At 38.2% G+C, this 24166-nt stretch overlaps 2 protein-coding genes and 2 long non-coding RNA genes across 5 annotated transcripts; 3 read left to right on the top strand and 1 right to left on the bottom strand.

Moving 5' to 3' along the window:
- Window positions 1-7784: 7784 nt before the first annotated feature.
- LOC131236150 (peroxidase 12-like) lies at window positions 7785-13478 on the top strand. Its single transcript, XM_058233294.1, has 3 exons — window positions 7785-8086; window positions 8578-8772; window positions 12693-13478. The coding sequence occupies exons 1-3, from the start codon at window positions 7838-7840 to the stop codon at window positions 13308-13310; spliced, it is 1062 nt and encodes a 353-aa protein (XP_058089277.1). The 5' UTR covers window positions 7785-7837; the 3' UTR covers window positions 13311-13478.
- On the top strand, window positions 9427-10244 carry LOC131236151 (uncharacterized). The gene is made up of 2 exons (XR_009166583.1): window positions 9427-9647; window positions 9703-10244. It is a non-coding gene; the product is annotated as an uncharacterized LOC131236151 (long non-coding RNA).
- Window positions 13479-17401: 3923 nt separating the features above from the next.
- On the bottom strand, window positions 17402-23806 carry LOC131236154 (uncharacterized). Of its 2 annotated transcripts, none has more exons than XR_009166585.1 (8): window positions 21700-23806; window positions 21006-21380; window positions 20778-20870; window positions 19755-19863; window positions 19508-19628; window positions 19049-19116; window positions 18331-18425; window positions 17402-18188 (listed from the first exon to the last, which is right to left on the bottom strand). It is a non-coding gene; the product is annotated as an uncharacterized LOC131236154 (long non-coding RNA). The 2 variants fall into 2 exon arrangements; XR_009166586.1 differs by having other exon boundaries at window positions 19508-19553.
- Window positions 20257-20588, top strand: LOC131236153 (cyclin-dependent kinases regulatory subunit 1-like). Its single transcript, XM_058233295.1, has one exon. The coding sequence runs from the start codon at window positions 20299-20301 to the stop codon at window positions 20533-20535; it is 237 nt and encodes a 78-aa protein (XP_058089278.1). The 5' UTR covers window positions 20257-20298; the 3' UTR covers window positions 20536-20588.
- Window positions 23807-24166: the final 360 nt, after the last annotated feature.

The following is a 24166-nucleotide window of genomic DNA, read 5'->3' as shown; positions in this document are numbered from 1 at the left end:
CTTAACCTATAACCAATAACCTATAACCTAAACCTATAACCTAAACCTATAACCTATAACCTAAACCCAAACCTAAAACTTAACCTATAACCTAAACCTAAAACCTAAACCTAAACCTAAAATCTAAATGTATTCTCAAATCCTTAAACTTAAACCTACACCTAATCCTAATCTCAACTCCTTAACCTAAACCTAAACCCGATCCCGAACCTGAACCCGATTTCTTAAACCTAAACCTTAACCTATTCTCAATTCCCTAAATCTAAACTTATAACCTAAACCTATAATCTATAACCTAAAACCTAAACCTAAACCTAAAACCTAAACATATTCTTAAATCCCTAAACCTAAACCTACACCTAATCCTAATATCAAATCCCTAAAGCTAAACGTACACCTAATCCTAATCTCAATTCCCTAATTTAAACCTAAACCCGATCCCAAACGCGAATCTGAATCTCTAAACCCTTAGCCTATAACCTAAACTTAATTCACTTAACTTAAACCTACACCTTAACCCAAACATATAACCCGAACCCAAACCTAAACCTGAATTCCTAAACCTAAACCTAAACCTATAACCTATAACCTTAACCTATAACCTTAAACTAAACCTATAACCTATAACCTAACCTAAACCTAAACCTATAACCTAAACTTATTCTCAAATCCCTAAACCTATAACCTAAACCTAAACCTATTCTCAAATCCCTAAACCTATAACCTAAATCTAAACCTTTAACCTATAACCTAAACCTATAACCTTTACCTAAACCTAAACCTTAACCTTAACCTATAACCCAAACCTATAACCTAAAACCTAAAACCTAAACCCAAACCTAAACCCAATCCCGAACCCGAACCCGATTTCCTAAACCTAAACCTTAAACTATTCTCAATTCCCTAAAGCTATAACCTATAACTTAAACCTAAACCTATAACCTTAACATAAACCTAAAACCTAAATGTATTCTCAAATCCCTAAACCTAAACATACACCTAATCCTAATCACAACTCCTTAACCTAAACCTAAACTTGAAAACCCAAACCTAAACCCGAACCCGAACCTGATTTCCTAAACCTAAACCTTAACCTATTCTCAATTCCCTAAACCTAAACCTAGAACCTAACCTAAACCTAAACCTATAACCTACACTTATAACCTAAACCTGAACCTATAACCTAAACCTGAGCCTATAACCTAAACCTAAAACCTAAATGTATTCTCAAATCCCTAAACCTAAACCTAAACCTATAACCTACAACATTAACATAAACTTATAACCTAAACCTCTAACCTACAACATTAACCTAAACCTATTCTCAAATCCCAAAACCTATAACCTAAACCTAAACCTTAACCTAAACCTAAACCTTAACCTTAACCTATAACCTAAACCTTAACCTATAACGTATAACCTATAACCTAAAACCTAAACTCAATTCCCTAAACCTTAACCTATAACGTATAACCAATAACCTATAACCTAAACTCAATTCCCTAAACCTTAACCTATAACCTAACCTAAACCTAAACTTATAACCTACACTTATAACCTAAACCTATAACCTAAACCTAAACCTACAACCTAAACCTATAACCTAAACATAAACCTAAAACCTAAATGTATTCTCAAATCCCTAAGCCTAAACCTACACCTAATCCTAATCTCAACTCCTTAACCTAAACTTAAACCTAAACTTGAAAACCCAAACCTAAACCTTATCCCGAACCCGAACCCAATTTCTTAAACCTAAACCTTAACCTATTCTCAATTGCCAAAAGCTATAACCTATAACCTAAACCTAAACTTTAACCTAAACTTATAACCTAAACCTAAACTTAAACTTATAACCTTAACCTAAACCAAAACCTATAACATAAACCTTTAACCTATAACCTATAACCTAAACTTATAACCTATAACCTAAACCTAAAACCTAAACCTAAACCTAACCTTAACCTGTTGTTGTTTCTATATTTTTTTTAAACTCTCTTTTAATTCATTGCTTAGTTTCAATAAGATTGTACATAATTTGTTGCAATGGAAAAGAAAAGGGCTTAGTTTTTGAGTTCTTTTAAGCTTTCTTATCATCCATGCATAGCACTGCAAACCTTTACTAAACTGTAACTCTAATCGGAACTTTATGTGCAATCTGATCAAGTGCATTAACATCTAATACTATCATATTCCTTCACGGGATAACAATGTCATATTTATGGGCCCTTGTGTTGCGATTCTTGTTCTTATCATCATTGGACTCTCATGCATGGGAATCAAGGATGTATCCCTTTAACACATGCCCATTTTTACAAAGCTTTAATTTTTGTTGTTGTTTCTATTAACTTGAATTGAAACACTTTTTTGCATTTTTCTTGCATTAGTTTTATTGTAATGATCAGTTTTATTTTTAAAAAATGTGCCCACTTTTTTAGAAAAAAAAAAGAAAGTGAATGAAGTTTCTGCAATTCTTCATGATTCTGAATTATAATGTTTTGTTGGTTAAATATTTTTTTATTAGATGAAAGACACAAAAAGAAAATTTTTGCTGATTTTTTTCTTTTTAAAAAAAAAATTTAATGCAAGAAATTTTCTGATGGCTTTAGGCCGTTCGTATTTTTCTAAATATTCAAATCTGAGACGGTTCATAACCGTCCTTTTAAGGTTCATCAGAGATGGCTCATAACAGTCCTTTTTAAGGACGGTCCATGATCGTCCATTTAAGGTTCATCAGAGACTGCTCATAACAGTCCTTTTTAAGGACGGTCCATGACCATCCTTTGTAATAGACGGTCCATAGCTGTCGTTTTAACGTCTATATTTATTGACGGTCCATGACCATCCTTCGTAATAGACGGTCCATAGCCGTCATTTTAACGTCTATATTTATTGACAGTCCATGACCGTCCTTTAAATGTCCTTCAGCAATGACGGTTCATGACTGTCCTTTAAGTAATACGACGCCACAAAATAGGATGACCTATACGACGGTTCAAAACCGTCCTTTATTGTGATTTGAGACGGTTTTCAGCCGTCCTTTTTTCATTGTTTTGGCATAGTGAGGCTCGACAGAACGCTCATCAACTCAGCCTGGGCCTCCTCCTTCCCGACTTTCCAAGTTGAGCATTTACCGAGAACTAATTCGGACCACAGCCCTCTTCTTTTTTCCTTTCCCCCTCCTCCGCCGAGCGGACCAAAGCCGTTTAAATTTCAGAGGATATGGATTAAAGATGAATCATTTATGCAGGTAGTCAGGAAAGCTTGGAACAACGTTGATTTGTATCATCCAGTCTTCAACGTGCTAGCCAAATTGAAAAACGTGAAAGTGCAGCTGAAAATCTAGAACAAGAAGCAGTTTGGTGATATCTTTGAGAATCTTAAGATGGCAGAATCTGAGGTAGCAGAGACCGACAGGTAGCTCCAACAGTCGGACTTAAGCTAGGGTGACTACACTTCCTTGTATAACAGATTTCAGGTAGCCTCGAATCATCTCAATCAGTGGGAAATCAAACAGGAAATCTTCTGGCAACAGAAATCCAGGTCAAGCTAGCTGCAAGAGGGGGACCGTAACATAAAGAACTTTCATGCAACGGCCACTGAGCGGCACAGGCGAGCCAAGATTTCTAACATTCAGCTTCAGTCTGGTACGGTTGTGACAGATAATGATGAAATAAAAAAGGAAGCCATCACCTATTTTGAGGGGCTTTTTAAGGGCAGAACCAATTTGATAAATTCGCAATTACTGGATTTGGTGCCTAAGCTTGTGACTCAGGATATGAACCATTTCCTTATTTCTCTGCCTTCAATGCATGAGATTAAAGAGGCCATCCAAGCCATCCCATCTGACATTGTGCCTGGCCCCAATGGCTTCTCAGGAGTTTTCTACTCAGCATGTTGGGATATCATTGGCATGGACATACACAAGGCCATAACATATTTCTTCTAGGGTGGTAAGATTCCTCGTGCGGTTAATTCCTCTCTTATTTGTTTGATTCCCAAGAGGGAGGCGCCTAGGAAATGGTCCGATTTCAGACCCATAAGTCTATGTAACTGCCTCAACAAAGTCTTCCTAAAGATTATTGCAGTTTGGCTCAGTTGTTTCCTCCCCACCCTTATATCTCCTGAGGAGGGTACTTTCATCAAAGGCAGAGCTATCTCAAAAAATATTACGCTTTCCTAGGAATTGTTCAGGGAGGTGAATCGCAAGATTAGAGGAGGTAATGTGGTGCTAAAGCTGGATATGGAAAAAGCGTATGATAAAGTCGACTGGAACCATCTTAAGCAAGTTTTTTTTTGGGATTTGGATTCTGTGACAGATGGGTCACCATTGTTGAAAATTGTTGGACTTCCTGCTGGTTCTCCATTCTCATAAATGGCGAAGTGACCAGGTTTTTCAAGTCCTCTTGCGGGCTTCGCCAAGGGGACTCACTATCGCCGAGTCTTTTCATTTTGGGGGCTGATGTCTTGAGCCATAGCCTTCATAGGTTGGTGTCAGATGGCAATTGTGTACCTTTTTCCCTTGGAAGGGGCTGCCCGCAAGTTTCCCACCTACTCTATGCAGATGATACCCTGCTATTTCTTAACGGTGGAAGAGCATCTATGTGTAAGATCGTGGCCTTGTTGGAGGAATACCAAACTGCGTCGGGCTAACTAATTAACAAAGCCAAAAGCTCCTTCTTCTGCTCGGACAAGAGCCCTGCCTCCAGAATTTGTGCTCTCTCCTCTTTGCTTGGTATTGCCAGATCCACAGGCTCCTTTACCTACCTCGGTGTTCCCCTATCGGTTAGTAGGATGAGGTCCTCTGCTTTTCAGCCACTAGTGGATAAAGTGGGGGGGTGTATCAAGGGTTGGACTTCCCGATTCCTGTCGCAAGCAGGGAGAATGGTCCTCATTCAGCATGTGTTGTGCAGCATTCCCATTCACGCTATGGTATCTTCTCTATTCCAAAACGTGTTCTTTTCGATCTTGAAAGAAATTTTTCTTCCTTCTTTTGGGGGTGGACCGAGGCAAAAGAAAGCTTCATTGGAAGAGTTGAAAGACTATCACGATGCCAAAGAAAAAGGCTGGTCTCGGTATTAGGAAACTTGCTAATGTGTTGAACGCCTTTCGTATTAAAATGGTATGGGTACTTCGATTTCACAATGACTCTAGTCTCTGGGCCTCTTTTATAACATTGAAACATAATTTAACCCAAGATCCGTTGAGGCCTGATCTCACTAGGGGAAGAGCTTCCCCTTTTTTTAAGATGATCTTTAGCAAGTTTTCTTTCCTTGAAGAGAAGGTTCAATGGAGTGTTGGCGCGGGAGAATGTAATTTCTGGGAAACAAATTGGACTGGCCTTGACCCCTTGCAGAATTTTCTATCATCTGATGCTACAGTCACAGTTCCCCCTCTGAAGGTTAATCAAGTGTTGGGCCTTCGGGGTCCCGTTCCACCGTCGATTGCCCTGTCCATGCTCCCCAAGGAGGTGTCCAACTTCATCTTCCACCATGGCTTCTGCATCTCATCTGAGCCTGATTCCCTCTTTTGGCCATTCACCTCTTCAGGCGCTTTTTCAGTCAGGTCTGCGTGGGACGTCAATAAGCTGACGGGTCCCAGAAAAGGTTAGGCTAGGTAGGTTTGGCACGGCTCACTTCCGCCCAAAATCTCTCTTTTCCTTTGGAGGCTTATTCATAAGGCTATCCCTCCTCAGTTAGCAGTTCAAGCAAGAGGGGTTTCCCTTGCCTCTAAATGCTTATGCTGCAGAGAAAACACTGAACCAGGCCCAGTTGCTGAATCCTATTCGCATTTTTTTCTGGACGGACAGATTGGAAAGTCTGTCTAGAATTTTTCTAGTGTGCGGGCGGGGATCTCCATCATGCAGGCGTTGACAATGGAATCCAAAATCATGCAATGGACGAGCACCTGTGCGGACAAGAGAATTCAGAAGAAGCGTCATCTTCTCACTCTAGCTTTTATTTTGTGGGAACTTTGGTGGGCTTGGAATGCGACTTTCTTCGACGATAGATTGATGAATCACCAGTCGGTCATAGCAAATGTCTCCTGGTGGTTGGCTTGCGCCAGGGAGAAGGTTGTCAGGAACAGATTCTCACACCTAAATTTTTGTCCACACCAAACGTCTCAAGCGGTCATCCGATGGCAAAAACCACCTACAGGCTGGGTAAAGGTGTTGTCGGATCCTCTAAGGGAAACCCAGGCTTGGCAGTGGGCAGCAGCGTTTGTAGAAAAGACAAGTGGGACTTTATTTTCGGTTTTGCTTATAGTTATGGTAATTCGATGACGAACACTAGCGCTGAATTCAGGGCGGTCCATGAACGAATCCTTTTGTGCTTGGAAAGAGGTTTCTCCCAAATCATTGTCGAGTCGGATTCAAATCCGGTGATTAGTGTTTTCAATGGCGGAGCTAAGACTGCCTGGTTTTGGAAAGGTTGGAGAACCCTTATAGACAGGCTCCGAGGTCTCGCAACGGTGAATTTCACACACACCTTTAGGGAGGGGAACGGCACGGTTGATGATCTTGCTCGGATCGGCAACTTTTCTCAGTCTCGGTTATATTTCTCCACTTCCACTGATCTTCCTCGCCAGGTAAGGGGAATCCTTTTCCTGGACAAAGTGGGGCTAGGAGCGATTAGGGAGAGGAAGATCCCCTGCAATTTTTTGTAGATTTGTATTGGCAATTTGTTGGGCCTTTACGATAGGTCTTCCTTCGGTCCTTTTTTCCGAGGAAGACCCGAAGCTTTGTAATTTTGTCCAGATGTGAATATATCTCTCCTTTTGAAAAAAAGAAAAAAGAAAAAAGTGTGTACCAGTGATGTATCTTATACATGAGTGGTGTACACACTATAAATTTGAAATGCATATGTAATAGAAGTTGGCTTCTATATGATGAACTTTTATTTTTTAACACACTCACACACTCATGCACTCACACCACATTGGGATTTCACCGCAATGGGCACTGGAACCTATGACCTAGTGCTGAAACTCTTGTATATGATGAACTTAAGTATGCCATGTTTAAGCCAGTTGAGGATTCCTTAATTTTCATCTCGTTTTTTTTGCTGAAAGCATACACGTCACGGATTCATCAAACGGACCAGCGTCAATGACATGTTGGCTCATGCTAGAATGGATCTTAATGTACCGCTGTATTATTGAGATTTTAACCTTTGGATTAGGTGTCATTTTTCAATGATCTAATCTGCTTATATGATGGGCCTCACCTTTGATTTGGGGGCGGCCAAAAAAACTAAAAGTTCTTAGATTCGAATATTTAAGCCCTTCAATTATTTGATTCTCTTCCTTTGAAACAATTGGACAGTTCCCTTTACCACTGAATAATTAAAAGGTTGAAATATTTCATAATGATTTTTCTTTTAAATGGTTTACTGTTGTTGGTGCTCCCTTTTCACGTGGAGGCAGGACCCACATGTTTAGGCTTTAAAAATGCAAGTGGTATGAAATTAGCATGAGAAAAGCATATTCCATCTTTTAAGATCCTTTTGGACTGAAGAAATACAAGAATACAACAGCTAAAATCCGGACCAATCCATTGCGATACGTATTATTGTGTAATCGATGAGACTTATTAGTTAGCTAATTAATGAAGTCGGCGACAAATTTTCAAAAAAAGAAAAAAAGAGTAAAGGCTGCTTGGTGTAGAAATACGGAGTCAAACAACAAAACAGCATGGCTGTCCATTAGAAAAAATATAAAATAATTTTTTTTTAAAAAAAAAAAAAAAAGCAAAGGCTGCTTGGTGCAGAAATACGGAGTCAAACAACAGCAACAGCATGGCTGTCCATAAAAGGGGTAGCCTTCTTCTCTTCTGTGCATGTGCTTAGAAGTAATGGCTTCCTTGTCTCTCCTAATCTTCGTCTTCTACTCCATCCTTTTCCTATCATCCTACTCACATGCCCAAACCTCTCCTCCTCTAGTCCAAGGACTCTCATTCACTTTCTACAGATCCAGCTGCCCGAACTTGGAAACAATTGTCCGAAATGAGCTCCGGAAAGTGTACTGCGATGACATCGGTCAGGCTGCCGGTGTACTTCGTATCCACTTCCACGACTGCTTCGTGCAGGTTAACATCCCACCATGCCTGTTATGCAAGTGTGCTCTTGCTACAAAAAGCACACAGATTTATTATATGTGGGACATCTACTGTTTGGAGATCCAAATCGTTGATCTGATTGTAGAGCATGCCATGGACGGTGTCCGTTAATTTTAAATTGGAGGACCATAAGGTCTACAAGATCAATGGTTTGGACCAACAAACCATGACCTTGCACATTAATGACACATTTAAGGCTGCATTTAGTTGCACTGAATTTCATGAAATTTAAGGACATTTGGTGCAACCAAAGGCAGCCTAAATAATCATCATCATCGTTGTCATTATCAACATCTAAGCTTTATCACAATTAATTGGGTGGGTCACGTGAATCATGTTCTGCTATTTCACTCTATGAAAGGCAATGACTTCAGTTAGACAGTTGCAGCCTAAATAGTTTAATAATGTAATAAACCTTTTTTTTTTCTTCTTATTTTTGTGTGAATTGTTTTGGAATGAAGGGGTGTGATGCATCACTGTTGCTGGACGGGTCTGCAAGCGGACCGAGTGAGAAGAACGCGCCTCCAAACCTGACGTTGAGGCCTCAAGCTTTTAAGATAATCAACGACCTGCGTGCTGCCATCGAGAAGAGTTGCCGCCAGGTTGTTTCCTGTGCTGACATCGTCGCTCTCGCTGCTCGCGACTCCATTTTCTTGGTCTCTCTCTCTCTCTCTCTCTCTCTCTCTCTCTCTCTCTCTCAGTTTGTGACTAGTAGGGTTGGCAATGGTTCGACTACAGGATGTGCTGGGATTTTAGCCCATGCCCAACTTGTTTGCTGATTTTCTTTGCCCTGTTTGGTAGACACCAAAAAAATGCGCTGATCTCATTTTAGTTAATGGCAATTTTGTAGAGATCAATGTCTATAACACATAATTGTTGTTAACTAAAATAAGATGAACTCATTTTTATACGTCTACCAAACAGTGCTTGCGATTTAGTTTTTTAACCTAACTCGACCGAAGATCCATTCTTAAAGGCCATCCTAGCTTATATGGCTCGGTTTGTGCTCTTAATCCAACTAGTTGGAATAGGATTAAGATTTTGGAACACTTTTGTGCTAGATGTGATGGAGGAAATATTACATCCTCTGCAGTCGTAATATCAAAACTTCTTTTAAATTTTGAGGGCTGAATAACTTATTTATAGTTTGTCAAACTCATTTATACATATAAAATAATAATAATAATAAAGACATCAAATTCTTAAAATAATAATAAAGACATCAAATTCTTAAAATATTGTCAAGAATAACATGTCTACATGCTTCTTAAAATATTATTTTTTTTAAAAAAAAATAAGGAATAAAACACGAAGTTAAGCTTATTTCTAGTGTACTGCTTGCAGGAAAATAATATTTTGTGTGCATGCATCACATGTTCTGAATTTTTAGCTTACACAACTATCATGTTCCAGAACCGTACTTGACACCATCATCTTTAAGCTCCTTGTATGTGGCACATGTCAATATGGACATGTGTGCCATGTCACTATCCTTTTTAAGCGCCTTCCTAAATCTATTCCCTTTTCTTAAGTTTTGACTAAACCATACCTCTAAGCTCCTTCCTAAATCTATTCCCTTTTCTTAGGTTTTGACTAAAAGATACCTCGTTTCAACACTCAGGTCTTGGTATCGATTCCTAGTGGGGATGGCTAACAGTGAAGTGTGAACTGACAGTGGAGTGTACTAATAAGCTAATAGGAAAAAAAAATTAAAATAAATAAATAAATAAATAAAGACTAACAGATGAAAAAATTAACCCATGATCTCATCACCTGGATACTTTGCCTGCGATAAACATGACCTGAACCATCATTTCAAGACGTGAATTTGTCAGCAAGTAAACAGGAGAGCGGATTACGTGAGACCCCGGCATCACCCGAAATGGTGCAGTCTTTACCATGGGGCGCCCCACCTTGATTTATGTATTATGTACCCATGCCATCCATCCATTTTCCAGATCATTTTTAGGGCAATATTATTCCAAAAATGAAGCAAATCCAGTTATCAGGTGGACCATAGCATAAAGAAACAGTGGTGGTTGACCGTCCTACCATTAAAAACTTCTCAGGGCATATGTTAATGTTTATGTAGTGTTTATTTATCATCCAATCTATTGCTAAGGTCACAAAGCCTGGAAGTTAAAAAAGCAAATATCAGCTTGATCCAAAACTTTTGTATTGTTTCTTATGGTGTGGTCCACTTCAGCCTGTGATCTGCCTCATTTTTTGGGTTCATATCTTAAAATGAATGTACGGTGTAGATAAACTCATACATCACAGTGGGCCCACAGAGCCCTGCTTGGTTGGATTAACGTCCAGGCCGGGGCAAAACGCACTTCCTTTTTTTGGTATTGTGGGGGTGGTGGTCTTTAAAGAGTCTAGTCAAGATTGCTGGATGCTACGTTAGATCGCCGGCCTTGGATAATATTTTTCATATTTAGAATATGAATTTCAGGCCCAGCAACACCCAAGACATAACATGAGTCTGCTTGGGTAAGGTGCAAGAAGGATTGGTTCATTCGTCCCATAGTGGATATGACCCCAGAAAACATCCATCCAGCCACCAGTCATGGGTCTTTCTTGAGTTGATTGTGGACCGTTGTTTTATTATTGCTCTCAATCGGCTATTTCGGCTGTGCATATGGCTGTGCCAACGATGAAGATGACCGCAGGTAAGAACGCCGCAGCCCTAATAAGAAAAGAATGCATGGTTTTGAAATGACTTGCCAACAGTCTGCATTCAATTTACATGATGTATGTGTTCTGTAGATCCATTTTTCCATATCATTTTAGGGCACGACCCCAAAGATAAGTAAATCTAAATATCATTTGACCACACTATAGGAAACAGTGGTGCTTAAATGGCCACCATTAAAAACTTCTTGGCAGCCACAAAAGTATTGTATGAAGTTGATATTTATGTTTATGTCTCACCTAATCAACAGGTTTGATGGAAAATAAACATTACAGCGGGCCCTGGGAAGCTTTTAATTTTAAATTTTTATTTATTTATTTATTTTTTAATTGTGAGCATTCAATCACCACTATTTTCTTGTGGTGTGGTCCACTAAAGATTCGGATCGATGCGCTAAAATGATCTGAAAAAATAGATAAATGGCATGGATAAAACACACATATCATGCTGGGCCCTCCTAGCACTGTCCAATAGCCACCTCGCCACCGGTAAAGCCGGCAGGCAATCCACGTCCGTGTCTATGTTTGAAGCTGCCTGTCCTTTGACAAATATCACCTAGATTTTTAAATTCTAGCAAAAATTTAAAACGATGTTACTGTGATATTTTCAAAATCTCTACAGTTTTTAAAGTTTTGCAATTTTATGTGACTTTGAAGAAGAATTTAACTAAATGTTCTTATATTTTTCTAAATTTTAAAACTATTATTTATTTATAATAAAGAGATTTTTACCACAAAACTCCTCCAAGAACTGGATTTTACCAAGATGAAATACCGTTGGGCTCTCAATAATGTAAAATGTAAAATTTTGAAAATCTCCCAAGAAATTACTGGACGAGACCGAGGGCTCTCAAACCTTTTAATAAAGTGTACATGCGTCGGATGTAAGTCGCATTTAGAGCGGATGCGGATTGCGTCCTACCCCCGCCGGTCTCCAGCTGTGAACGGTAAGGAGCTTTGTGTGGCCACCGTGATGTATGGGTCTTATCCATACCGTTCATCCATTTTAAATATCATTTTAGGATATGAACCCAAAATGGAGGCATATCCAAGGATCAAATGTACCGTACCATAGGAGGCAACGGTGATAATGATTCTCACCATTGAAACTTTTCTGGGCCCACTGCGATGTTTATTTTCCATCCAACCTATTCATCAAGTTATATGTACCTGGATGAAGAGAAAACACAAATATCAGCTCCATCCAAAAGAACTTATGTAGCCCCCAGTAAAAGCTTTAAATCCCCGTTGTGTAGTCCACTTCAGCCTTGGATCTACGTCATTTTTGGGATTACACACTAAAAGAAAAAAATTAGCACCGTAGATGCTTACCTTTTATACCTTTAAAAAAAATAATAATAATAATTTACAGCTAAAAACTTATGTTCCGAAAGTAGATTTGTCAGGTACGGATAGAGGGTTTTGGACGAAAATACTCCTGGTTTTCAGGTAAAAGCAGCTGAAAAAGTAGAGGTATTTTTGTCTTTATTGATTCGTCTGTTTGGATAGAAGTCTAGATTGATAAGTTAGATTTTATTCGAGTCGAAAAAAAAAAAGATGAACGGAAGGTCGCGTCTATAATAAAAAATTACCAATGCTAAAATGATAGGAAAAAAAATGAACGGACGGTGTGGATAAGACCCATACATCACGGTCTACTCAAAGCTCTTGCCTTACCAGTTGGAGACAGGCGGGGTATGACGCAATCCGCGTCGCTCATCTGATTGTTCCCCTAAAAATTGATTGATGGCCCAAAAATGGATGGTCCAAAATAAAAACACATCTGAAAGCCGAAAATCCCACTGATCGGGTGGCTGGATCTTTCTTGAACACTTGTGTGGATAACCCCAACCTAACAATCCAATGTTCGGTATTTCTACAGGCAGGCGGTCCCAACTACCGGGTTCCCTTGGGCAGGCGTGATGGTCTGAGCTTTGCTACCGAACAAGCAACTCTGGACAACCTCCCGGGTCCCCTAAGTAATGCCTCGGAACTTCTCGATGCACTCAGCAAGAAGAATCTAGATGCCACTGACCTGGTCGCACTCTCTGGAACCCACACGATCGGGATCAGCCATTGCACGTCGTTTGAAAATCGTCTGTACCCCACTCAAGACCCCACATTGGATCCGACCTTCGCCTGGAGCTTGTACAATCGGTGCCCGGCCGTAAACTCTACCAACACAACGAACCTGGACCTTCGAACACCTAACGTCTTCGATAACAAGTACTACGTTGATCTCATGAACCATCAGGGCCTTCTAACGTCTGACCAGACTTTGTACACTGACCGCAGGACACGGCCTATCGTGACGAGCTTCGCGGTTAACCAGACATTGTTCTTTGAGAAGGTGTCGTTGGCAATGGTGAAGATGGGTCAGATGAGTGTTTTGACTGGGACCCAGGGGGAAATACGTACCAACTGTTCCGCACGCAATCCTGTACGCACGATCCTGTCAACAGTAGTGGATGGTAATGATGGGACGAACGCAGCATTTTAATATGCTAATGTTTTAGGAGGGTTGAGTTGGAGATGTTGTAGGCTTGTGTGTTTTTTCTTATGCTCGATCTTTTCTGTTCTTTTTTCTTTTTTACCAACTTTTCTGGAGAACTACCTGCATTACATGTGAAATAACAAGGTGCAATAAAGGATCCCAGTTAGAGTCAAATCTCTGATGATAACATGAGTTGGTTTGGTGGATTTTAGTCTGAATGGAGTCTTGTTGATTTGATATCAGAGCTTTGAGGGAGATTTTTGGTTCTTCTGATATCTAAATTCTTTTAATTTCTTAATACTCGATGATCAAAAAACAGCAAATTTCTAAATCCTTTTTGTCCTATGCTGCTAAATGAACTTTTAATTATTCAAATTGCTAAAATTGTTTACCATTAAGGGGGCGTTTGGCTTACGGTGTTAAATGGGATTAAGTAGGATGGAATTGTATTTGGTACCGTGCAAATTCCACCTTGCGTTACGGGAAAATGGGAAAGGCTGGAAACTTTTAATTCTTCAAATTGCTTGCGTTACGGGAAAATGGGAAAGGCTGGAAACTTTTAATTCTTCAAATTGCTAAAAGACTAGGCAAGTGTTTTAAACCAAAATAAAGGATATTTAGGTAACTCACAAGGTAAAGATGTATGCTCTTCATTTCAGAAGAGAAATGCCCTTGGGGACACTATAAGTTCTAGTGCTCCTAGTTGATTCACTTGACAAGTTCAATCCATTGATCTAAACTGTTCATCATGTCCAAAAACAAATTTCATGCGATACCATGCGAATATTACACCACTCATGCAAACATTAACAATTTGATTAATAGATTTTAATATGGATGGTCAAGATCGTTTGCACAAAAGTAGCTCCAATTAACAAAGTGATCCATCTATTTCTCCATCTATTTCTTAGGACACATCATAGATTGCGTATGATTCTAAAGTATCATTGTTGTTAGCCAATTGTAACCATTTCATCCATGGCTTAGGAAAAGAATGGTTATAGAAGATAACACCAAATCAAGGTCAGGGACTGATTAGGCCATCCAATCAGTGGATTTTTTGCCTTGTAAATCATGAAAACTGTTCTGGACTTTTAATATACAGTTCTCTAGTGTAATCCTAATGAGTAAGTCAAACATCGATGGGTAACTTGTATGATCTCACTGCGTACCCCGGGCAACTGATGGGATTGAGGGTCGTCCTCTACTCGCAACTGTAACTAATCACGCCACTCTATGTGAGAAGTTTTCCATGTTGCTGCCATTGTTGATGATGATTTGGATGCTATTCTACTATGTTTCTCTTATAATGAGAATTCATAGTATGCTTCACTGAGAGAGAAAAAAAAAAGATTGTAATCTTTCACTCAAAGACATAAAAATATTGTTGTTTAATTCGGATGCATGGCTACATTTGTAAACGACCCAAATTCAATTGACAAGCATACCTAAGTCATACTCAACTTGAATTGATTGAACATTTGTAACTCCAAGTAACAAACTAGGTAGATTAGGATCAAACCTGTGAAGGTTGATCTTAATGTTCAGCCACTAATTGTTATAGCGACCAGTTCATTAAGAATGCAAGGGTTAGTTCTTCATAATGAGATTTTTTTGCCTTGAGCTAAAGGCTTTTCTTAAAACGGTGATAGCAGATCAAATATTTTCTCAGTTAATTAAGAATGGATGGATAAGATAAAAAATAAATTGATTGTTGATTTTATTAATTTGGGAGTAAGAAGAGTATAATCAACAAGAAAATTAACTTAAACTAAGGGGAGAAGAAAGCAAACACCTAGTGTTGCGTGTGCTGGAAAAATAGCCATGGAAAAATGTCAAACAGTCGTGAGACGGTCATGGTGTAAAGTCAGCCGGATGTGACTAGTAATCTACCAAGGACCCGGTGATCAGGGATCCAATAATGGTTGTTGCGGATATTTAACATATTCTTAAAGCGTACTGCAGCGATGACGTTAGATATTATCGAATCTAAAGTAATCTAAGGGCTCTGACCTTGCTGTAGTGTGGCCGGACAGACGTGGAGTATCTAAGCTAAAAGCTAAAAACTAAGGATAGCACGGTTACGCTGTAGAGAGATTGATTGTGTGGCAATGGCCTTAACTTTTGATCGAGTGTTGCTTTTATAGGCTTTTGAGAGACTATAGTTACATAGTAGTTTCCTTATGAATCTTTGGTCATGCAGCTTACATTGTAGTTTCTTTATAAGTCTTTGGTCATGCATCGGCCGTGTCATAGCAAAGATCTAGAATCCTTCCTATATGGTGTTATCATGTATGATTGCTTCTAATTCCATATTGACTTTTCGTTAATTGCTCATATTTCTTTGTTGTTCAAAAAATCATTCTTGTCAAGGAAAATTTTCCTTTTTATGGATCTGCTTTTTATTTGGGACGACTATGTCATGTGTGAGCTAGATTATAAAGAATCTTCCATTAGCAGGTCCACAAAACTTCTTGTAGATGCAAAAGGTCACACGTGTCGTGCATGCACTGGTTACGTGTCTTTCGAATGATATCATTTTTTATTTTTTATTTTTGTTGCAGACATATGCGCATATGGTTCTAAGCAAACTTGATTTTGACAGGCTACTTGTTGTTGACTATTGGGTCCTTGCGGCTTCTCTCTAACATGAATAGTATTACTTGCCACCATTATTTATGAGTGCCCATGCATGACATCTTCTCATTGAACAATGTGGACCGTGACAAATTAGGTGTAAACAAAAACTACTATAGTTAGACCCCACATTCTTTCACTAGGGTTGCTCTTATTATGGGACCCATCATTAATAAGTCTCGCGCCATGAAATGCGCTTTTCATGAGTGGGTACCATTAATTGTTTGCTTGCAACAGTGGGCGCAGATGTTTGAGGGTCTCTTGCTAGGCCCATATATGTGTATCAGGTGGGCTTGAAACTATGGGATTGTTACCAATAAAAACATTGCTTCTAGTGCCTCTTTAATAAAAGAAGAAAATTGTGTTTTGCTGCTCTCCCACTCTGTCTTTTTAAAAATGAAGGTGGATTGATCATAAAAGGGGGATCCAGGCAAAAGTGGTGGGGGCAGGATCCTTCAAAATCATAACTGCTTGATTGGTTTCTGCATTGTCTGAGGTTTTATGGTTCTGGCTCTCTTCGGAGTAGCTAATGATCTTCGCCTTTTCTCTGTTTTTCTCTTTTCATGGTTTGCATTTTTCCTTATCTTTTTTATATGGCTACACGTCCCCAACCATTAAAATTACGGGAGATGTACTCCCACCTTTTCACCCCAATGATCCCTAGTTCCAAGCATCCAACTGACCCACCGAGTCAGCTTCAATATATGTATTTGTATGTTGCCAAAGCTGAGCCAGAATCCAAGATCTCCCAAGTAGAACACTCGACGGAAAGAGATTGTCCGGGTGCATGGCTCCTTTGAAAATTTCCACACTACAAGAAAACTGGCCTTTGAAAATAGACTTTAAAGAATTAAACATTCAACATATAAATCCATGTTTCTAAAGTTACTTAATCAAACCTACATTTACAAGATATGAAATATTAATGATAAAATAAGCAAATGATACATGTGACATCATCACAAAAGAGGAGTTAATAAATAGACTATTCTCAAAATTTTCTGAAATTGTTGCTGTAAAAGGATTAATTTCCCTATGATTCAGAAAATGGTAGGTTCTGGTAATATTCTCCCATTGAATTAAGTGTGAAATATTCCTTTTCCCTATCTATTTGAAGGTTATCGATCAGATAAAGATTCCACCCTCATTCTTTTTGGAAAGAGAGCGCTTTATTAAAGCTTAGTTGATACAACCATTTAGAACAACCAGCAGTCCTAGTCCAGTCAGCTACATTACCAGAAAAACCTCCATATTCAAACAATGGTTTGAGTGGATATCACATACATATTCCGCGTGTTCTACCCAGAATACCAACCATCTGCTGATCAGTTGGGGCTATACATATGCAAAGGATGCAGGCCATTCACCCATTATTTTAAAGCATTTGTTCCAAGGAAAAGTGGCCTGCACGAAGAGCTCACCTGTTCAAAGAATGAACATGCATACCACATTATCTGATCTGAGCCCAACACCGACGCATGTATCCAGTGTCTTAAGGGGTCATTTGAAAGCCTGTAAATAGGCTAAGTTTTAAATTACATGTAAGTCATTTACAGGCTAAGGGGTCCCTTCCAATGCCTTTTTTACCCGTAAATCATTTGCAGGCTGTAACAGCACTTTACCCGTCTCATTTATAGGCAAAAAGTTTGGATTTCATTTACAGGCTATCCATTGAAAAGATTGGCTCTGTATTTATAGGACTTAAACAATTTATAGGCTATCCAAACACAGACAATCATTTACAACTTAAACCATTTATAGGCATCCAAACAACCCCTGAGTTAAATAGCTTACATCCTATCTCACATCATCTTCCATTGCATGAATGATTTTAATCTTTTCTCTTTGATTTTTTCCTATTTCATTTCAATGTTTGGAATATTAGCTCTCTTGACTTGTTATTCTCTGTCTGGTCAAATGAATGGGTTTTCTTCTTCCTCTTCTGCTGGTAAGCAGGCGACATACATGGGCAATTTTCTGACCTCCTACGACTGTTTGAATATGGAGGTTTTCCACCAGATGCCAACTACCTATTCCTAGGAGATTATGTCGACAGAGGGAAACAGAGCATAGAGTCAGATGAACATACACATTAAGAAGTTTATAGCTTTTTTTGGGATGGCAGTCATGTATCAGATTGCTGTGAAAATGATCAAGAAGCCATCATCGAAATACCTTTGCATCTTCGATGTCAATATCTAGGAATGCATGCAATCGCTTCACTTTCTTTCCATTGGAACTAACAACCTGCACGTGAAGGGACAATAGAAATAAGATGTGTGTTCGTGCATTGTGTGTGTGTGTGTGAGAGAGAGAGAGAAAGAGAGAGAGAGAGAGCGCTACTAGATAATGGATTTGAAAAGGCTTAGAGGCTGCATGCTAAACTTACAAGTTGAGACGAGGTCCTAAGTGCAGCCTCAACCAATGAAATGTCTTGGACAAGCTTTTTCATTTTCCTAAAAGAAGCAATAACTGCCATAGCTACTGCAACAAGAAAAATGAAACTAATTTTAGCATGGCATGAAAATCACTTGTAAACAACTATTCAAGAAATTAAATTAAGCTCTAAAAATTACTTTGTAAAATTTCCAAGGACTTAGCATTATTTGACATCTTTCCAAGAACTTGATACATATAATCCCATATCAAGTATAGATTCTATAGAAATGCCAATAGAAATCAGCAATGAGAGATGTCATATGTGAAATAAATGTTAGCACGTGCCTTTTAAGATCAGTAAGTGTTATGAAAATCAATACGACTTGTTGCTTGCTTCTAGATTCTAATTCCCTGGTTCAAGTTAAGCCCCAACCCTTTCTACCATAACACATTGAAATACAAATTTCATACTTTGTTGTGGCTGCACTAGTCTTTGGATAGACTCACTTTTGTTATCTTTTGGATTTTATTTTTTACTAAGTTTCTAAGAGCAAAAAATGTAAAATTCTCAAGTGAGAGTGGCAACTTAGTTTCAAGATGGATTTGCTAATATTTAGATGATCCAATCATATGCCAAGTCAAGAAGATTTCAAAAAAATAACATTAAAATTGCATTGTTAAGAATAATTATTTGGCCGAATCTAGTAAAGGCAACTTGTCATAAGCACCTGCTATATTTCATCAGCTTCTTCATCTTCTTTCTTCCCTAGCTTAATTTTAGATCCTTCATTAAAAGCTACTCAAGAAATGGGGATCCAAATCAATAACATTAAAATTAAAAATTAAAAAAAAAAAAAAACATTAAAAAGGGGAAGGGACTAGCTCAGATGAGTAAGGGGAACATCAAATCCTGCAACACAATCAAGATGTTGAGCCACCTACAGCAATGAGCTGAGTAACAGTCAACAAATGCCTTACTTCATGGTGTATCCATGATGGAACCGAGGTTGGGACTGTACCCAAGTAAGATTCTTACTTCATGGTGTATCCATGATGGAACCCATCAAATCAATGGTCTGAGTTGCTGTAAATCCTAAAATTAATCACTTCGCTTTAAAAAAAAAAAAAAGCATGCAAGAATGTCTTTGCTACGTTGCACATATGCTACGAGTATACATGTAGAGTACCTTGCAGAGTGGGCCATCAAAACTCCCATTCATCCCTTCCTAAAGCCTACAAAACAAGACAAATAAATAAATAAATAAAAATAATCCAACCATCTAACTCCCATTCATCCCTTCCTAAAGCCTACAAAACAAAATAGCAAAAAGAAATTAATTGGTATCAAAGTTAGAGATTGGAATTCAAATCAATATTGCATCCAAATACACATTAAAGCTATAAGTTCAGTACAAATGAGTCAGATGAACATACACATTAGGAAGTTTAAAGCTTTTTGGGGATGACAGTCATGTATCAGACAAGCTATTGTTTCCAAAAAGCCTGAAAATCGCGATGCAAGTGGAAGATTTGGTTTGTTAACCTGAAAGAAAGAATGCAATAGTTATTTACTACTAGAGATCATGAAGAAAAGAGATGTAGAACTGAAGGGAAAAAAATAAAAAATAAAAAAACAGTACAAGGTGAATTGAGATGCTAAAATATGGACTACCCACTATCTCCGTAAACCGCTCCCCTGTAGAAAATCCCCAAATTTTCAATGCTAAAATCTCCCAACAGAATAACAAAAATTGCATGAAAAACATTTCAGAATGATAGCTAATGAATGGAGGATGAATCATCCATAGTGATAGATGGTTACAAGCAAGGAATCCCAAGGGGAGCGGTTGCCATTGCGATAGATGGTTACAAGCAAGGAATCATCCATACTTTTTGGAGATTTCCTCTCTCTCATTGACGTTGTAAGATATCCATCATTTTTAAATCGTTCACTTCTCAAGAAATTTAAAAAAAAAAAATGCCGAAAATTCAGTACTCCGAAAAGTACTACGATGAAAAATATGAATATAGGCACGTCGTTCTACCTCGGGAGGTTGTGAAACTCTTGCCTAAGAACGTACTTCTTAAAGAGGAGGAATGGAGAGGAATCGGTGTTCAACAATCTCGCAGATGGGAGCCCCACATCATGCTTTTCAGAAGGCCCTTGCATTATGAGGAAAATCAAAAGCAGGGGAAGATTGGTTTGAAAGGGTGAAATGTAACTACACCTATCTATTTTTAAGTCTTTTGGATCATGGGTTTTGTTCTCATAGGCCTTGGATCTCTCTGTCTAAGTCTTTTGGATCATGGGTTTTTAAGTCTAAGGGTTGGATGGGTTTGAATGAGAAGCATATTTGTCTGTGAAAGAACTCTCTGTTTCCTTTTTCTTCTTAAAAAAATAAAATAAAATAAAATAATTTTTTTTTTTTAAAGAAGCAAGGAATCCCAAGGCCTTACCAGGTTTAAAGAACGTAGACAACCCAAAATCAATTGCCTTGAGCTGAGATGACTCCTTTTTTGGTTGGCTCTGGTTGAACACATCACAGTCATCTGCATTAAGTAAATGAGTACGAGCAAGCAATTAAGTATAGATAATCTGGAAATCATCATCTTTTTGCAGAAATTGTAAGAAATGACCTTATGGCCCAAATTTTAAAAATGAATAACCAAGCATCCAGAAATAACCTAGATTTCAAAGATCACTTGATCAGCTTCTTTGTTTGATGTTGTAGTCATTTCCCTTCTCTTGGCGACCATGGGAATGAATTTTAAAATAATATTTACATGGGCAATCAATTGAATAGTTCCAAATACAAATAAGTTTATAGCCTATCATTTAAGGGGACAGATAGGACGATACTGCAAGTTGTGATAGATTGGCCCTCATCTTCATTAGGGAATGATCATAGTAATTTGAGCTTATGGTAATAATTACACTTTTCCAGAAAATAAGCTTATTGAGAGGATCTCCTTGAATATGGTCAATAGTTTCATCTTATGTCACAGGTAAACCAGTTTCTTCATAGAACTTTATGATATCATCTTCAGAATGCACAGGTTCTTGAAAATTAGAAAGGTAAATATATAAAGAAATTAGCAAACACAATCCCAATGGCCAACTTTAAGAAGGCATCCATGAATATTGCTAATATGATTTGGCAAATCCAACATATCAAATCCAATAGTTCCGACAGTGGGATATAATAAACATGGCATCTTGCAGTGCAATAGGACAGAGACTCATCTATGGTGAACTTGTGGAAACGCGGCATGTCCATCACGCTGACACATGCAAGAGCACATGTAGCAGACAAGCTGCACCTTTAAAAAAAGAACTTACAAGTACATTGGGTTTAAGTGTCCGGATACACATTACAACTTACAAGTGGGGCTAACAGTTGTGAGATACAAACTTTACTTTCATAAGCTCTACCATAGATGGAAGATGTGTGAAAAACCTTACAAAATGAAGCTTTTAACCCGCCTGTCAATGTCCTACAAAAGACGGATAAGAAAAGAATATAAATATCAATTGTCTAGGAAAAAGATGGCCAAAGATTGGATGGCAAGGAACTTTCAATTAGATTTGGTTGGGTCATATATAACAAAATGAGAACTAGTAAAATTATAGAAATATTACTAACGCAATCCAAATTTAAGCTTGGGATGTGAAATTACTATTCTCAGTTGATATGGGTTTCAAAGCATGGATTGGCTGCAAACAAATCCAGACGTACTGGCTCCTTGAAGAGTTCCTTACTGACATAAATTACACTACTGCAGTTAAGAGTTACACATGCTGTAGAGGCAAATATCATATACAAGGACCAAACAAATCAATACCATATTAAGTAAACCTGAAACAGATGTTTGCTAAGCCTACACGTGTGTGGAGCTATGCCCATCCACATGTAGCCACACATGCCAATATCGAAAGTGTGTATGAGATCCCAGCTTTTCATAATTTCATTAGATGAAGCAGATTGATTGGATGTTCTTGTGCAGAAATCAGGTAGTGTTGCTTCTCAGGTCGGGGACAAAATACAAAAGAAATCTTCAGGCAACTTACTGCAAGGCCAACAGTCCCAAGGCCGAAAACAGCAACAATAGATCCTGGTTCTACCTTTGTTGTGTTCCAAACTGCTCCAAATCTGAAAAAAATGGGCCCCACATGTACAGTTTATTAGGCCAAGCAAATGCTTATCCTCCTCATATATAACAACCACGAGCCAGCTAATTCCATCTCATATATAACAAAACAATAGTCATATCATAATACTCATAACCAACTGCCTACTAGACATCAATCCTCCATTTCCTGGTCTGTCTACTGGCTGGTGCATTTCCTCAAGTTCATTAAACGTAGAAGAATCTCTCTTCTAATTTTTCCAGTTTATGAGACAAACATATGAAACTGAAGGCAACACATTTATGTCTACAATTCAGTTAAAAAAATTGCTAACCCAACTGTGGATGAAGCATAACGGAAAAAGAAAATGCAATGAGAAAATAACATTCGATTTTCACTTTTGAAGTTGGACCACTTACTATATCTTACTTCTAGCCGGTTGCTAGGTAGCCGTAATTAGATAGTTAGGATTGTTTGATTCATGTGATTAGATTCTCTGTCCACAACTGACGTGCCAAGACTATATTACCTTCCTTTTGTCACTGGCTTGAAAATAGAAAACTTTATAATCAACATTCCACATTTAATCTATCTTACCGGACAGAATCATCCACCATGGGGCCCACTGCATGATTGATTTTAGCAGGATCTTCCATCCATTCATCTAGTGTCCCACCATGAAGCATGCCTATAGCTCAAAAGTCACAGTTTCTGAATTGCTGCGCTGCATCCGTTCATGTGGCATAATGCATTCCCATCAACCTACTTCATTTCATGGGTTAAATCACTTACAAGAACACGTTAAATAAAAACTCAACCTATCCGAATAATGAATTATCCAAAATAATAAGCAACAAAAAAGAAAAACCAACAATCAGTAAATACATACCTGGGCAACCTTAATTGAAATTAGAGTAGCCCAATTAAGTTACTAAGAATTCTAAAATCAGATTGTTAAAACAATTCTACTCTCTGATTTTGTAAGTAAATGCACTTCTTTTAACAAATTAAGGATTTGTGTGATTTTGTTGAGCCATAAAATGTCTAAGATAGTGAAACTGTTTCACCTATTGATTTTTTATTTTTTTTTAAAGTAATGCATTCATGATTGCTTATTAGACTATGTTTAACAGCTTTGATATCAGATCTGTTCGGGAACAGCTAGGAATATTGTTTGATTCATGTGATTATATGCTCCGACCACAATTGGGACCTACAATTGGGATGGTCTAGATAGCCATACATCACTGTCAAATCTTGTGGGTTTGGTGGTATCATAGGTCCCCATAAAAGAAAAGCAAACTAAGGTAAAAGCAATATAGCAGGTAACTTCATTCACAAACAATATGATGATGCAATTAGGAGCAGAAGTTCACAAACTACAAAGTAACAGCCCCTAAGTCCCTATGTTAAAAAATAATGCAAAAAAGAGTACAAGAAACATAAAAAGTTACCATATTTAGTTCTGGTGCATGCCTGTGACCTTGGTAGATGCTGTGAGGAAAAATAACAAGTTGTAAAATAAGAAATATCACCACTTCTGTGGTATTCATCATTAAAGAAAAAGGGAAAAATAACTTGGAACTGTATTATGAGGATTCTGTTTATGACCTTTGCCAAGCCCACAATATTCATACATTAGACATGAGATAATTAATGTTGCACAGATTTGTGAAATTACCTCGGTGACTTTGGATATTCAAAACTTCTAAGTAGT

The sequence above is a fragment of the Magnolia sinica genome, unplaced genomic scaffold (assembly GCF_029962835.1).
Source record: "Magnolia sinica isolate HGM2019 unplaced genomic scaffold, MsV1 ctg245, whole genome shotgun sequence".
NCBI lineage: Eukaryota > Viridiplantae > Streptophyta > Magnoliopsida > Magnoliales > Magnoliaceae > Magnolia > Magnolia sinica.
The sequence above is the reverse complement of the archived record's forward strand: the minus strand, read 5'-3'. Positions and strand labels throughout refer to the sequence as shown.